This window comes from Amblyomma americanum, chromosome 2 (assembly GCF_052857255.1).
Source record: "Amblyomma americanum isolate KBUSLIRL-KWMA chromosome 2, ASM5285725v1, whole genome shotgun sequence".
Classification (NCBI taxonomy): domain Eukaryota; kingdom Metazoa; phylum Arthropoda; class Arachnida; order Ixodida; family Ixodidae; genus Amblyomma; species Amblyomma americanum.
This window is the reverse complement of record NC_135498.1, coordinates 202,893,758-202,911,354: the sequence shown is the minus strand read 5'-3', so window position 1 is coordinate 202,911,354 and position 17,597 is coordinate 202,893,758. Positions and strand designations below refer to the sequence as shown.

The 17,597-nt window shown below is 48.8% G+C and overlaps 1 protein-coding gene across 1 annotated transcript in view; it reads left to right on the top strand.

Moving 5' to 3' along the window:
- Window positions 1-17,597, top strand: part of SerT (Serotonin transporter) — a 429,862-nt gene that overhangs the window by 372,040 nt on the left and 40,225 nt on the right. Inside the window, exons 12-14 of the mRNA XM_077655629.1 lie at window positions 10,393-10,492; window positions 16,370-16,470; window positions 16,554-16,721. Of these exons, the coding sequence (XP_077511755.1) occupies window positions 10,393-10,492; window positions 16,370-16,470; window positions 16,554-16,721 (369 nt within the window). The remainder of the gene's footprint in view (window positions 1-10,392; window positions 10,493-16,369; window positions 16,471-16,553; window positions 16,722-17,597) is intronic.

The following is a 17,597-nucleotide window of genomic DNA, read 5'->3' as shown; positions in this document are numbered from 1 at the left end:
TTCGTTGGCTGTAAAGGAAAGCATAGAAGCAAACGGCGACTTGTCTTCCCAGAATTTTTCAGGACTTTCTGTTGATAATTTTATCGCTCTCTTGCAGTTTCACCTATGTGCTACTTTTATACATTTAGACAACCTGCCTTTTTTGCTGCGTAATGGTGTGTGCATAGAGCCCTGTGTGGCCCCTGTCCTTTTTGATATGTTTTTAAAGAAGGTTGATGATTATTTAAATGATATTTTTCATAAAGAAGGGTTGTTTTTAAAGCTTTTTAGGTTATGTGGGCGATTTTTTAGTGCTTTTAGAAAAGGAGACGTCCTTCACCTACCCCCCTACAGTAGGTGAAGTTTTAAATGCTTTTGACAAACATAGACTTGGGCTCACTTTTACGCATGAACTACCCCACACGAATGTTTCACAGTTTTTAGGTTTGAAACTAACCTTCCTTGGAAGACACGTTTGCTGGGGCTAATACGGGCGTGCAAAAAAAAAGAAGATATTTTACCTTACGATTCTGTGCAATACAAGGCTTTAAAAAGAGCAATAGCGTCGCAGTGCCTGGAGTCTTCGCTCAAAAAATTGTGCCCGCATCAGTTGCAAGATAGCTTCGAGAATCAAATGAGCCGACTTTCGGTGGCTGGGTTCCCCTGCTCTGTGTTGGTTGCTGTTTGCGAGACACTCCTTCAAAAACGTAAGCACAGAACACGAATACCGGAGAAGATCTTTCAGGACACAGAATCCCCTAGCTGTGCCTTACGTACACAAGACCGCGCACAACTTGAGGAAAGTGGCCAACAGGTATGGCGTGACTGTCGTTGTTTCGGCTCCCAACAAGCTGGAAAAGTTGTGCCCCCGAATCTGCAACTCAAGGAAGCGGGGTTGCCAGATAAAAACACGAACTCCGTTTACCAAGTGTTCCGTAGGAGTGGCCTACGCTATCCCCTTAGCTTGTGGAAAGTTTTATGTTGGCCGGACTGGCCGCTGCATCAACGAGCGATTGGGTGACCATGCCCGAAATTTATCAGACTTGTAAGATAAGTACGCACAATTGGTTGCGCTCGTAATGAGCTGCGACGGGTGCGAGGTGCGGTTGAATGAGACGAAGATTGTTGGCAAGAGCACAGCTAAGATGGCACGTGTTAGTCTGGAGGCTTTCTACAGGAGGAAATTTAGCTGTAGGTGTGTCAGTAATTCTTCATTGTCTCTGTTAGCCTCCGAGTTCAAATTTTTAGATTCAGTTATCGTGTCTCTATTCTTTTTCTTGTGGGATTTCTGGCTGCCTGCCTGTTTCTGCGAAACGATGTTGCCTTTGTTCACCTTCTCCTCCTTGTCTCCCTCCTCTACCCTTGAAGCTTCACCCTATATAAGCTGCATCCTGGCTTCAATAAAATTCAGGTGTGGGTTAGCGCTTGTGTCTCGTCTTCGTTCTTCTCTTCTGGTTTGCATGGTTTTGGTGCTAGTTTTTCTCTGTCTAGTATTAAAGAAGCGTAGCTTGTTGGGCCAGTTGGAGCAAGGTGCGTGAAAAATCAGCATGAAAGGCACGTTCACAAACAGCAGAAGTACACGAGACAACGCTGTAAACACAGCTGCGATTTTCTTTGCTTGGTGAAATTGCCATCAACTGAACGGGGTGCACATGTGCGAGAGCAGCCAGCACGCTATGAAAACAACTAGAGCAAGATATTCATTGGGCGGGAGAAGATTACGTGGCAACCTAAGTCCCATTCAAGAGCCTGTTTTCTTTCCCGTCAACCTGACAGAGCTGTCGCTGATGTGTTCAGAGCCTAACTGCTTGATTTTAAAGGCTTCTACTAAGATTTCTCGATCTATCTGCGTTTTCCCGCGGCCGATGATTCTGACAATATGGAACAGAGGGGTTCAGTCCTCACAGTTTTTGCAATGTTTCGGCAGATTTGCTGTGTTGCTTGGCTGGAGCGATGTGCGGTGCTGCCTTATACGCTCGTTCATTCATTGAGCAGTCGGCTCTATGTAGGCCTTCCCGCAGGGCAATGGAAGCCAGTAAACAACACGGTTGTGCATCTGGTGAACAAGCTCTGGTGTTTATTATTACATTTCTTTTTCTGTGCATCTATTTTTAAATACAGGAACCAAGTGACGACAGTTTTCTAGGTGCAGAAAAGGCAACCTTAGCACTGTATTTCTTAGCTACCATTTTAACTTGATGCGAGACATAATGCAAGTATGGCATTAAAGCAGGCCTAATTACTTCACAAGGCGAGTCTTCAATTTTAGCTGTGTACTGTGCCTTAAACTTACTTGACTTTTTGAAAAATAATAGACGCCGACCAGAGAAAAAAGTTCGTTCTTGACGTTTCGGGTTCCACACGGAAGCCTTGTTCACAATGAATTCATCACCAAACACGGGTCGTTTAAATACGGTTGAATAATCGGCGCAAAGACTGCGCGTATATCGGGTCTAGATTGCCGTCGTTCCGGTTTAACGTGTGTGATGTGGTTTGTATGATTAGGGATTCGAAATGTAGCCGTGATGCTGCTACTTTTTCCCTTGCGATAATCCATGCCTCGTCACAGTCAATTTTGTGGTCATTCACGACAGCGTGCTCTGCTAAGGCGTTGTTTCGAACGTTTTCATTCACATCCCGAGCGTGCTACTGTAATCGCTTCCTGTAGTAGGATCGCTTCCGGTAGAAAAATTGGACGGGAAACTACCACTCCTTGATGTCCTTGTTTCACGTGAACGCCAGGGTCTATCAGTCTATACCGAAAGAAGACGAACAATGCCCGCTACCTCAATTTCAACTCAGTGCACCCTAACAGCCTTAAGAAGGCCATTGTTAGCACGTTACTGCAGCGTGCGAAAAGGTTGTGCACAAGGCCCGAGGATGTGACCCTGGACGCGACAAAAGTACGGAATGACCTCAAATACTGTGGATACCCCAGGCCCTTCAACGACGCGGTGGAACGTCAGCTGTCAGGATACGGACAACCGGACGCCCACCCTCCGCTCAAGAAACGGGCTTCTGTGACGTATATCCCGGGAACAAGTGAATGCCTAGCACGTGTCCTCCGGGAATATGACGTGCAGGAAGCACATGTCCCTGCCAGAAATATGCGCCATCAGCTTGTAAAGGTGAAAGACAAACTGCAAAGGAATGATTCCCCGGAGTTGTTTACGAAATCCCTTGCGCGGAGTGCAACGGCGTGTATATCGGGGAAACAGGAAACTACCGGAAGCGATTACACCAACCCGCTGGGGACGTAAAGAACGAAAACGTTCGCAACAACGCCTTAGCGGAACATGCCGTCATGAATGGCCACAAAATTGACTGTGACAAGGCAAGGATCATCGCAACGAAAAAAGTAGCAGCATCACGGCTATATTTGAAATCCCTAATCATACAAGCCACATCACACGCGTTAAACTGCAACGACGGAACTCTAAACCCGATATTATACGTACAGTTCTTGCGCCGATTATTCAACCGTATTCAAACGACCCGTGTTTGGGGATGAATTAATTGTGAACAGGGCTTAGGTGTGGAAGCCGAAACGTCAAGAAAGAACCTTTTTCCTCTGGTCAGCGTCTCTTATTTTTCAAATGTACGCTCCCGGCCAGACGGGATTCCGCCATACGCTCAACTTCAGACTTACTTGACAAAGCCTCAGCAATAGAATCCAGGACGTCATCAGTGTAGCCCGCTTACTGCAAGCGGTGATGCTCCCCTTAAGAAACACTTCTGCATACTGTGCGGACAAGATCTCCGCATGGCATTACCGAGGTAAAGGTTGGCAACACCTCTCTTCATAAGTGTTTAATATCAAGAGGAGTAGGGCGGCAAGCTTTTTTTAGTCCGAGGAGAGTAGGTCCAGCAAACGTGACTCTCGTTATAGAAAGTGAGAATCAGATCTAAGAACCTGACTGAGTCATCGAGGGGCACTGATGAGTAAAACCCAAGTCAGAACAGGTATCGGTAAAGAAGGACAAAATGTCATTGCGGCCATTTCGACGCTCTCGTGGGAAGTTAGTTTCAAGAAAATTAAGAAATCATCCACATGCCAAAAAACTTTTACTACCCGATCATCAGTAAGCTTGTCATGCAACAGGTTGTCAAAATGGGATAAAAATATGTGGCACAAACCAGGAGCCACACACGAGCCTCTGGGAAAACCCTGTTTTTGAATGGACCTGCGGTTTTCATGTCCTACCACAGTAGAATAAAGGTACCAAGTTAAAAGATAAAAAAAAGAAGTTCACCGATAAGCCCGAGCAGAACTGAAAGGCCACCGCTCTTGTTTTCGATGAGATCTCGCACAGTAACTAGCAAATCTTTTTGGGAACTCAATAGAAAAAGGTCTTCGATGCCTATGGAAAAAGCGGAATTGGCCCTCAAACTGGCAGTGGCCGGATAAGCAGTCCACAGCGTCCATGGATGTACAGGCGCCAAAGGAATCGTCAGGTGACAAGGGGTCCAATGATCGTTTCAAAACTTGCCGCCGGTTTTCTCCCACGAACTGTCCTCTGTGACAATAGCTCTATTAGAGAGGCCGCTTTTATCCGTTTTGTTGAAAAAACACTCTCAGCATGTCAGTGTGTTCTTTTCTTTTACGTCATTCAGCAAACCATCAAAATTTAAAGTCTTGAAGAGCTCTAGGGCCTGTATTTCTATCTGAGAAGGCTTAGACTTGGCAGGCTTGAAATTCCTGTTTATAGCCTCGCGAGCATTCTTGGATAGGACGCAGTTGGGCATGACCACGAAACCACCCTCCTTATCTGACAGGGCTAAACTTAGGCCGTGGCTATGGAAATACTCACCGACGTAACGTAGCTTTGCTTGGCTGAAAACATGATTAGGTCGGATTTTTAAAGGAAGTGGACACCTTCTGCCAAGCAAACATCTCTTTCTTTGGAGTGGGCTTTTCTTGCAATGCGGCGGAGTGGAGTCAGTATTTCGTGCTTTTTTACGATAGGTTGCAAGGAATACTTAGTGCTCTTCCTCAACAGGGCTTCAATATTCGGAAGTACCGAGGCACCTTGCAGGTACGTCACAGCAGTGTTGATGGCTCAGGTGTCCTTCTTTCTTGGCAAATATTTTCCGAACAGAAGACCAGCAAGATCCACTAAAATGAGCTGCAAGGTGTCGATGTTGTCGGAGTTTGCTGCCAGCAAACTGTGCACTCCGACGCTGAATGCAAATGATGGAAAGCATTTCCTGCAGATGACCCACCTGCCTCCTCATTTCAGGCTTGAGAGCGCGACAGGTTCGCTTCCACTGTCCTATGGAAGGCTTCTGAATGCCAAGCAAACTTATGACGTCCTGCGGTGGAGGGTCGTTTTTGATGCAGTGAGAAAAAAACTCGGCTTTGCTGGAGAGGTAGGCGATAGTGCTGACGCAGAAGGCAGCTTGGTCCGGAGGAGCCGGAACATGTAGACAGATGTCCATAAAAGAGGCAAAGTGATAAAGAAGCATTGCTTGTTGCTATGCTTACCAAGGGCAAACTGCTCAATGCATTAACGAGCGCATAAGGCAGCACTGCACATCGCTTAAGCCAGGCCGCATAGCAAACCTGCTAAAACTTTGTAACGACTGTAAAGACTGCACCCCTCTGTTCCATCATATCAGAATCATCGGCCGTGGCAAAACGCAGATAGATCGAGAATTCTTAGAAGCCTTTAAAATCAAGCAGTTAGGCTATGAATGCGTCAGCGACAGCTCTGTCAAGCTCACGCCAAAGGAGTACAGGTTCATAAATGGAACATAGGTTGCCTTATGCTATCTTCTCCCGCTCAACCATTATTGTCACGGGTCGTTCTTACGAAGCGTGTCGAAGGGACACTGGAGGACCAGGACCAGAGGAACTGGCGCCAGTGACAGGCCAAGCGGTCGTTGCCGGGGTCACGAGCGATTCTTTCTGAGCTTCTTCCTCTTTGCCGTCGATCGGCGCCCGCTGGGTTAGGATGACATTGAGCAAGTGTAAAATCAATAAAGAACAAATAACACACATGACACTGCTCTCCTCCCGAAAGGCGCATCGTCCCGATGCGCACAGAGGCAAAATTAAGGCTCAAAAACATGTGTACAGCGCGAAGAGTTAGGCCACGTGCTCCGAGCGGTCACAGTACGCTATCAGGCGAGCTACGTGAAAAACTTCGGAGGTAGGCGGGTGGCGGGACGCCTACGTTACTTTCGAAAACACTTCGTAATTTAACTCGCCTATACTGAGAATCACCTTGTACGGGCCAAAGAATCGTTTCCACAGATTCTCGCTAAGACCACTGCGTCGAATTGGAGTCCACACCCGCACTCGATCACCAGGATTTAACTGAACATCATTGCGGCCTTGGTTGTACGGCGAGCATCGACTTGCTGGCGGGATTGGATGCGAAGGCATGCCAACTGTCGGGCTTCTTCCGCCGGTTGGGCGACGAGTTGTGCATCGGCGTGAGAGTAGACGTCTGGCAGGGGGGGGGGGGGGGGGCAGCATAGCGTCGAGCGTGGTATTTACTTCATGGCCATGCGCGAGGCGAAATGATGAAAATCTGGTAGTTTCTTGAATCGCGGTGTTGTACGCAAAAGTTACGTACGGTAACACTTCGTCCCAGGTTCGATGTCAACATACATTGAGAGCATGTCAGCCAAAGTCTTGTTAATGCGCTCGGTCAGCCCGTTGGTTTGTAGGTGGTATGCGTTAGTTTTGCGGTGGGCGGTGTGGCTTAAGCTCAGTATCCGTGAGATAAGTTCAGACTTAAATGCGGCACCACGATCAGTGATAAGGTCCTCTGGGGCGCCATCTTGAAGAACGACGGAGCCGACGAAAAACTGCGCCACATCCCAAGCCGTTGATTAGGGCAGAGCGCGTGATTCGGCATACCGCGTGAGGTAGTCCGCTGCAACAGCGATCCATCGGTTCCCCATTTTCAAATTAGGAAAAGGTCTGTGCAGGTCCATACCGATCTGCTGGAATGGACTGAGCGGTGGAATGGAGGGGTAAAGGAGTCCCGCAGGCTTCACGGGTGGAGTCCTCCGCCGTTGACGCTCCGGCATGTCCTGGTGTAATGGCGAACGGTCTTGTCGAGTTGCGGCCAATAGTACTTCGAACGTGTTCGCGCGAGCGTTCGACTGAACCCCAAGTGACCCGAGGTGGGGTCTTCATGAGACGCTTTTATAATTTCTTCGCGTAGATCAGTGGCGACAACTAAAAGCTACGACGTCGTGCTCCGGGGAAAGTACTTATAAAGAACGTTGTCTCGAAGGCATAATTTTTGTACTATGCGTGCAAAATTACGAGGAACTACGCCTTCTTCGCCCTCCATATGTACGATCACGTCGCGAAGGTCGGGGTCGAGTCGCTGCCGCGCCGCCATATCGTCGGTACTTAGAGCTCCTGGGAAGATGTCAAAGTCGTCGTCCATATCAGCAGGCGCGGATTCAACGGGAGCGCGGGAAAGGCAGCCAGCATCAGTGTGTCTGCGACCAGACTTATAGATGATCGTAGCGTCGAATTCTTGCAGTTTAAGGGCCCACCACGCAAGTCGGCAGGCAGGGTCTTTCAGATTGGTCAGCCAACACAAAGTGGTGGTCGGTTACCACCAGGAATGGGCGTTCATACAGATAGGATCTGAACTTTGTGATCGCCCAAATTACTGCGAGGAATTCTTTTTCGGTGGTCGAGTAATTCGTTTGCGCCTTCGACAAAACACGACTAGCGTATGCGATGACACATTCGGCGTCGTTCTGGTGCTGGATCAGGACGGCTCTGACGCCCGTGTTACTAAAATCAGTGTGTACCTCAGTCGCGGCGTCCTGATCAAAATGGCCTAGAACAGGGGAAGCCTGCAGGCGCCGTTTTAGATGGTCAAATGCAAGCTGCTCGTCACCACACCATTTAAAGGGGACAGAGGTAAACCACGGCAGGTGCGGGCGAAGAATCGGTCTGCTGGCCTTGGCTCACGGTGGATCGAGCCTGGTGCAGTGCCGGCACAGACCGTGTGGTGTGTTAAGGTGCGACAAGAGGCCGAATTCGGGGCTTAGTCTTTGAAGTCACCTGCTGGCATAGGCCTCGTCCTACTCAGCAGAGGTGCGGCGGCCTAGGCTGGGAATGGGACTCTGCGAAGCTGGAGGTAGTAGATGACGTTGCATAAGATGGCACCTCCACCAGAATGTGACGGGTAGTTCAGACGACGGGGGTCGTAGGGACACTGGAAAACCAGGACCAGAGTAGCAGGCGCCAGCGACAGACCAAGCGGTCGCGGCCGGGCTCACAAGCGATTCCTTCCGAGCTTCTGCCTCTTTGCCGTCTGTCGGCCCCCCGCTGGTTGAGGATGACGTTGAGTAAGTGTAAAATCAAGGGAGAACATATAACACACATGACACTATTTTGTTCCTGTTGTTTTGATAGCGTGTGTTGTTGCTCTGGCGCTTTTGCGCCCTATTCTGTTGTTTGCAATTTCACCATGTGAATAAAATTTCAGTTGCGTTTCCAGTGTGGTCCTGTGTACTTCTCCTGCTTGTAGACACGTCCTTTCCACTGGTTTTCCACGTAAGAGCCTTAGGCACGCACTGTAGCGTACAAAATTTTGGCGCGCTTTTTTCAGCAAAAAGCAACATATACCGAAGTTTGTGCTTCTCATCATGCTTATTATATCTCCTAATTTTCATCAGCTAAGCCATCCGAACGGAAAAAAGGCATTATTTACTTTCGTAATATATTAACTCTCCTTAACACCAGTCCCTATGGAATGGGCTCCAACGAAGTTTTCTTCTTTATATTGTAGTTTTTTTCTGCCAAGCAAAATTATTTTCATTATTTCTTATTTTTCTACTTCATATTGAATTAATCCCGTTATACCTATTGACACGGGCCTGGACAACTTTGTTCCAATTTATTTTCGTAGTCCCACCTTAGCATTAGCAAATAACCGCAGAGTGATCCATACAATTGATCGAACTACTCAAACAAACATATCAAGAGAACGGAACCGCTCAGTTGCGCGGTAATGCTCGGAAGGTCAGGACGCTAATCACGTGCCCTCCAAATTTTTTTCGGCGTGGATCCCACAGACTGGCCACATCGTCATTGACTTCCATGCAATTATCCCGGTGTCTTTATCTGTCCAGAGGTCACGAGTTTGGGTCGAGAGGCAGGAAAATAGTTCAGTAAAATTGTTTCATCAATAAATTCGTCTTTAACTTTCACATAAATATCACCATTCCTAGAAGGAGCCATAGAATGAAATAAGACCTTTTTCTGGTCAATAGATACTTCATTCATTCCCTTGGGTAAGAACTTAGCTCAGCATGAAACGCTCATGAGTTGTACAAGCAGGAAAACGTGCTACTCAGAACCTTATTCATTTGATGAAAGACGCGCAAATTATATCCGAGGTATTCACGCGACGTACGGGCGCCATTTTGTGTCACCGGCGTAGCTTAGCACTTAAAGTTTGACCAGATGTTGGTAAGCCAATTTGGTATGCCTGCCGCCGTTTGCCCTTTTACATGCACCACAAAATGGCGGCCACTGTGACGTCAGTTCATACTCCCTATACGCCCGCAATCGCAACGCTTATCAGCTGCAGTAAACGTCGGAACGGCATAGAAGGCCATAAAAGTCATGAAAAGAAATACGCCGCACAAACAGGTTGCCCAAAGTGATAAAAGCGAACGACGCATCTTTAAAAGGTGGTCAAAAGTAACATGGTGGATGGGATGGGCCCCATTAGGCGAAAACCTGCAAACAGATTCGTCAAAACGAAAAAAAAAAACAAGAACTGCATTAACCTTCAGAGACGGCTGTGTGCGGAGAACAGTTCTCACCTCTGTAGATAGCAAGCCACAAACACGCGATTTTTGTTTACCTTATTCTATTAAGGTTGTCATTTGCGAGAGCGACCCCGCCGCTTTGTTTTCATTTGTTATTATTTGTTTCCGGCGCATGCTTTGGCTAACGTTGTGTCTCGGCTTTAGTTTAATGTCTTGTGGCTGCATAACAGCAGGCCACTTCAACGCGGGCCTTCGGCTCTTGTGAAATACGCGCTCTACGGAGTCTAAAAAATATTCGGGCTTCTGTGACAGGCATCTATGGGCAGTTCGTGTTTCTCTGTGCGAAAATGACTACTAGCAAGTAGAAAACGCTTCTGTTACTTTACCACATACTTTGGAGTCCACCGCCGTGTGTAGCTCGGTATCCAAAAAAGTTCACTTGACCAAACCGCGATCAGACGTCATTGATGAAACAGCATGAAATGCCAGGCTATCAATTCTAGAGCGACAGATCGGAGCCTATTCAACGTCTTCACAAGTCGTTTTTTTAACATAAAAAGAGCAAAAACAGATCTCTTGGTTATTTGCACTTCATTGAAATCGCTGATGTACGTCGTAAGCCTAATTATGAATGCATTTTTTTTCGTTTTCTAGGGCGGAAACTATATCGTCAGCCTGCTAGACACCTACGCAACAGCCACGGGAGTCTTGTTCATAGTGTTCGTGGAATCAATGGTGGTTTGTTGGTTCTACGGTAAGTGTGTTCATTTTTGCGACCTTTCAGCGCTGAAAGAAAGGCGTGCTAGGTTAACAAAACAGCTTCTATAAAAGCTGTCTTATTTCAGTTAATAACACAACTTGCGAAGCTAGCCGCGTGCGAATATTCCAGCGATGTGGAGAACATCCGCCGGCACTAGCGGCTTCGCCGTCATGTCTTGAGCACGAGAGGATGTCCGGATTTATATTTGATTTTGTGTGTGCCGTCCTACAAAGGTAATGCATCTAAGGCAGAGAGCTGGGCTAGTGTGTTTAGATTGAAAGGACCTAGTAGTAGCACCAATAAACACACGGACGATAGGATGGAAGTAGACAACACAGCCGCTAGTCATCAGCTGACTTTATTCACGAAAATACCACGCATTTAAAGGTGACAATCAGGTGCCAAGAAAACCAAAAATGAAAATGCATGCGTGGTGGCACTTCCCGATACAGTAACATCAATTCTTTGTTTGAAATATAAACATTTTGTTTCCTAACGCACGATTATATTTCCACATGTATAAGAAAGTCTTCCAAAACCTCCTGCTCCTTCTGGTCTGCATTTACATATATTACAAGTGTCGGGTCAAAAATGTAAATGATATCAACATAATAAAAAGACTTGTACCCCATATTGTTTAGCAGGCACGTGTGATATATGTAAATGCAGATCAGCAGGAGCGGGAGGTCTCGGAAGCCTTTCCTATACACATGGAAAGGATTTCCTGCGTTAGCAAACCAAATGTTTACTTTCAACCAAAGAGTTCAGGTTCCTGTATCGGGAAGTGCCGTCACGCATGCGTTTTCATGGTTCTTTTTCTTGGCACCTGATTGTCACAGTAAAGGTTTGCCGGTGGTGTTGGTCCGGTGATTTCCAGAAACTGGATGCACAGCTTGAAGGCTTTTCGATGATATGACTTACAGGCGAAGCGATTTAGTGAGAAACGAACTTTTATACAGGCTATTTACAGATGGGTACAAACAAATATCAGTATACGGCCACAACTATCCGCGGCCGGCCTAGCCGACCGCCTGCCCAGAGGCGAGGGACACCGCGTCCCAACAGTCAAACTGGCGCGCCTTGCACCAGCTCTCAACGGTCACTCCCTCCGCGCTCGGCCAGACCGAGCGCCTGCCAGCTAGGAGTAGCTAGAGACAAAAAGCACACGGGCGCGGCTCCCTTCGCGGGTACACCCCGAAGATGCCCGCGCCCCTTACCAAACGTAAAAATAAGCTGCTAACTGCGGCTCATCAGTTTTGACGAATAGGAAAAGCTCAGAACTGATGTCAGCGTTTTTCCTTACCCACGAGTTCGCCCTAGGTGGTTTCGCAATCCTTCGCCAAGGGGACAGGGGTCCAAGGTCGAGGCCGGCAGATAGCCCCGCCGTCCAGAGCGGCGAAGGAAACCGCAAGGACGAATGGGGAGACTAACCAAAAAGGCATGAGTCCTCTTCTAACGGCGTGCACCAAAGCAAAACAAAATAAAACAAAACCGGACGCGCAGCCTAGGTCACTGCCCTCTCGCGGAATATTCGCGACACATGTACAAAAAGATGCGACAGCGCGCCGAACCCTACACCTTCCCCCCAAAGATTCGGCTAATCTATTCAGAGATAAGCCGAGGCAACAAACAACAAAAAGGGTTCGGCAAGTGGTGGTTGAGTACTTCTACACGAGCAAGCAACCGGAGCCTGTGAGCCCGCATGCTGCGACCCTTCGTCACACACTCACACCCATCCCGAGGACAATGCTAATGACAATGCTAATGACGGTGCCAATCACAAATACTCTCAATCTTGTAACTTAGACAGCACATCAATCTCGGGGCACTCAAACATCTGTAATATGCAAACAAAGACAGTTCCGAGAAGTTTATATCACACTGTCCGTAATCACTGAAGCACACAAGGTAAAATCAGCATAACTGCCGCACAAGAACATTCGGTCATGCCCATGTCTGTAGTCCCTGAACACTGAGTCCTGCCAACTCTGGATCCCCCACACCCACCTACTGCATCCGCGCTTACTCGAGCCTTTTGTTTCATCTCGAGACGTGCTACCAAGGCTAGCCGTGTTGCATACCTGCGCACGGGTCCTTGTTGGGACATGGCGAGGCCTGTTAAAGGTGGAGTGGGCATGGCCGACGCAGCCTACGATTCAGCGGCGTCCTCCCGCGTCGAACACTCGCACCCGCCGTCTACGACCGGATATAGGTGCGGCACAGGCGGTCAGCGCAGTGAAATTCCGTTTGCGCTGCTCTCTATCCAACTTACGACCCTCGTTGGCGGTCAGCGCACTCAGGCCACGCGCCTTCACTATGGACAGAGCCATGTTTTCTGAGGCCTTCATGCTTTGCGTGTTCAACTGCTGTAGCGTCTTTGCGCTGGATGCCAGTCCCTCGGGCTGCATAGGCAAAGGCACGCCAAGATCGTGCCGTGATTTGGCGTGCGTCGCAAACTTTTGACGTGTTTCCGTGCTCTGTTCACGGTAAAGGACGCAGACACTGTCCACACCAGCTGATCTGCCGTATGGGAATCTCTCCACTCTAGCAATGCTTGTGCCCGTGTCCGCTGTCTCAAAATCAGCTCTAGTCAGCTGCGACACCTGCGCCTCAAGCGACGCCGCTACCGCTGAGCTCGATGTTTCATCCGCGTCATTGGTGAAACACCCCCGACGCACCGCTTCCATGTCGATGCGCAAAGAAAGTTCACACTGGACGCCTGCGCCTGGCGAGCCGCCCTTTTCCTCATGCTCATGAGGTTGAGCGCAAAAGTCCGTCACGCCCTCACGTGCGTCGCCCACCGGATGGGTTTTGTCGGCCTTCCCCTCCACGGGGCTCATCTCCAAGCCAGCAGGTAGGGACCGCTGTTCTCTTTCAACCTGGATTGCTGACTGAGCAGCATCCGGCAACTCAGCGCCAGCAATCTCTACATTGTTTGCCGGGACTTGCGCCTCGCTCGTAGCGCTTTCGATCCCTACCGGCTTCAAGCTGCAGCAACTAACCACCTCTTCTGTTACACTGCTCAGCGATTTGTTGCCATCTCCTCTACCCGGAGGGGGTGATCGGCTCTGAGCTCGCTCTAGCGGTACCACCTCCTGTTGCGCCCTTCGCTCTTTCTGGAGAGATTGTTTCATCTCCTTGTACTCTTGTTTGGCTATCGCTAATTTGCGCTCGAGAGATTCCAGGCTGACATCGTCCAGCCTGGACCATTAGGCGCGCCTGGCGTATTGCCCACTCAAACACCTGAATGCGGCCATCACACCCGTTGCTCCCTAACCCTGCGGCTAGAGCGCTACGGAGGCAAGCAAATGGGAAGGGGGACTCACTCTGCCGTTGAGTCGCTGCCCATGGCTCCTGCGACCTCTCCGAACCTCTCAGTCAGATGCCGCCTCGTCCTTTCCCACGGCTGCAGCACTCTCTTCCTCGGAGGCCTCTTGTTGCCTCCTCGTTGCTCCGCAGATTTGCACCAGTCTTTGTCCAAGACACTCCTCAGCTGGCGTCCCCTCTTAGACTCCAACAGCTCCAGAGGCTTCGCACCAGGATGTCGCCTCTCTTCGCTGCAAACAGCCTCCGAAGCCCGTCACCAGGAGCTCGCTTACTTCCTCCGCAACAGCGTTCACTTGTCGCGATGTTCAGCTGCAGCGGCGGGGCCTCTCACCAAGGTGTCGCCTTCTGCATGTGTCCCATAGTGCCCGTGTGCGTTCCGCAGAAAGCCGTGTCCGCTTGAATCTTCCAACTGCCGCCGTTGCTCAGGGATACCACTCTGTGTCTTTTGAAGGCCTTGTCTTCGGCGTTTCACGCCCGATGCGGTTCGCCCCTTCGCAACCCCGTAGCCTGTCGTCCTTTCGGTATCGCGCCTTGGATGCCGAACTTCGTCGTTCTCTCCGTGGATGTCTTCGTCCGTTCCTCGGGGCCGCTGCAGAGCACCAATACTGTCGACTGCGCCAGTTAAGGTTTGCCGGTGGTGTTGGCCCGGTGATTTCCAGAAACTGGATGCACCGCTTGAAGGCTTCTCGATGATATGACTTGCAGGCGAAGCGATTTAGTGAGAAACGAACTTTTATACAGGCTATTTACAGATGGGTACAAACAAAAGTCAGTACACGGCCACAACTATCCGCGGCCGGCCTAGCCGACCGCCTGCACAGAGGCGAGGGACACCGCGTCCCAACAGTCAAACTGGCGCGCATACACCAGCTCTCAACGGTCACTCCCTCCGCGCTCGGCCAGACCGAGCGCCTGCCAGCTAGGAGTAGCTAGAGACAAAAAGAATACAGGCGCGGCTCTCTTCGCGGGTACACCCCGAAGATGCCCGCGCCCCTTTCCACATGTGAAAATAAACTGCTAACTGCGGCTCATCAGTTTTGACGAATAGGAAAGCTCAAAACTGATGTCAGCGTTTTCCCTTGCCCCCGAGTTCGTCCCTAGGTGGTCTCGCAATCCTTCGCCAAGGGGACAGGGGTCCAAGGTCGAGGCCGGCAGATAGCCCCGCCGTCCGCAGTGGCGAAGGAAACCGAAAGGGCGAATGGGGAGACTAACCAAAAGTCATGAGTCCCCTTCTAACGGCGTGCACCAAAGCAAAACAGAATAAAACAAAACCGGACGCGCAGCCTAGGTCACTGCCCTCTCGCGGAATATTCGCAACACATGTACAAAAAGATGCGACAGCGTGCCAAACCCTACAATCACGTTTAAATGCGGGGTATTTTTGTGAATAAAGTCAGTTTATGTTTATCGCCTGTGTTGTCTACTTCATTCCTGTCGTCCCTGTGTTTTTTAGCGCTACTACTGTGTCCTCTCATTTCTACAAAGCGCTACTCCCCTTTTCCTGCAATACATTTCGTTCTTAAATGTATCAACTCTACGGCCAGAGAGACCAACTTTTTTCGTTATGGTCATCAGTTGTCCGTGATTTAATTTATTTCCTTCTTTAATGCTGAAAATTAAATACCTCTTGTGACAAGAGAACTCGGTGAAGACAGCATTATACATCTGCAAACCCTACATTATTAAATATGAATTGGAATGGTCCCCGGCCTTTACAGGAAGGAAGCATTGCCGGCTCCGTTTTATTCGGTGTCACTAAATAAACATGCGCTCTGTTTCTAAGGTTGCACTCGAATACACTTATAACAGCGTGTATAACATTGCAAGATGCCACACACTGCCGCCGTTTTGCCCTCGACACCTTAGGGCTGCAAACATTGTTCAGTTTCGGCAGTGCGAGCGAAGTACAATTGTTCCTTCGACTGGTCATTTCCGGAAAGCAAGTATTCAGAGAATGTTTTAATTATTCCACAAAATAAGTGGCCAGCTAGCGTCGTGCTTCTGAAACCTAACGGCTTTGGTTCTGAGAAAAACAAAAGACTAGCAAGCGACACCATCGTGTTGCAGCTGTTGCAGCGCCTCACGCATTGGTGGTTTCAGTGAAAAGACGGCCGATTGTTTTTTGGCTTCAGAGCTCTAGACAGTGTTTGAACTGTATACGCCTGGCTACACCAAGACCTAGCTATGGGACTGGCTCTTGTGTGGAACACTGACCGGAGCTCGCTGTACACTAATAAATTTTCACGCCCCCAATATCGGGCCTTGAGCTAAGAGCTACGCCGAGAAGAACGAGCCCCGAAGTAGCCCCACGGTCAACGATATGGTAGAGATGCGCGAGAGGCGTGCGAAATGAAGGCAGAAACTCGAGCAAGGACCCATCTAGAGCAATCCGCGGAATCAGAGGCATCTTACAAAACCTCATCTGACAATCGCCGACCTACACGAAAAACATCACTCTTATGGGGTGCGAGTGGGATTCGGGCCGTGTGTGATATATATCGAGACAGCAGTGACCGAAATTGGGCCGGTACTTCCGTGTTTCAGGTGCTAACCGGTTTTCACAACACGTCAAGGAAATGCTTGGTCACCTCCCTGGTCTCTACTGGCGCATGTGCTGGAGTTATATAAGCCCCTTGTTTCTTTTCGTGAGTAAATTTTTATTACTGCCTGCTCTGCATGTTACGCCGAGTGGGAGGCACAAGTGTCACTAGGCGTGGTTGGCCGGCAGACGATGTTCCTGTTTGCTGTGCTCCGCTACAAGGCGCTGGAGTGGGAGGACTACAAATTTCCTGCCTGGTCCATATCCGTTGGCTGGTTGCTCACTGCTTCCTCCATGTGTTTTGTTCCTGGCTACATAATCATCGCTTTCCTGAAAACCAAAGGAACCTTCCAGCAGGTGAGTCCTTGCAAGCTAGAGACCTCGGTTGCAAGCTACTTTCATGCTACTTTCATGCACTTGCGGCTACAGCCACATCTGCTGCACGCATAGCGCTTTCTAAGCGAGAACACACTGGCAGTCACTTTAGCACCCCGTAGCGCAAGTTTCACCAAGCGGTCTCAACGCCCAAATAGGCAGATTAGGCACACGTTTTTTTTTCGTTACAAACGTCATCACGCTAGAACTGCAAGATTTTTCACAGCACTATATCAACGAAATAGCAGCCGGGAGCTTAGTATCAGTGGACACGCGAAATTATTTCGTCTAGATTGGAAATTATTTGGGATATTTTACTCATTTATCCACCTATTTACCGTCTTAGTGTTGTCCGCATTCTACAGTATTCGCACACTAGGAGGCTTCTCAGAGTGCTGCATGGTGTGCCGAGCCATGGGTCAAAATAATATACATGTTTTCGTGATTTTGAACGTTGGTACTCAAAACTGTACGTGGAAAAAGTTTTAAAATATCAAAGACGATTTTCGTATTGTCTTCAGGTGTTCTATTGTTCTGTATTTTTCGAACTTTTCCCAACAGTATATCGTTATCCATAAATCCTATAAATGTGACAATCTTGATTTGAATAGAATGCCTGTGTACAACATTATGCGTAATTATGGCAGCTATGGCACAGCCCTTACTTGAGATACAGACCTCCCAAGTAGACAAAAAAAAAACGTTACTTGCGCAAAGTTTTACAAATGTTAGTAAAGAGATTGAGCGGTTGAAACAGACAAAAATAACCACAACTCAAGCATCCGTGGTTTTATTCCAAAACTCTTCACACGCAATTTGTTATTATATCTTGATTTATTGAGTACCAAAGTTTGCCTA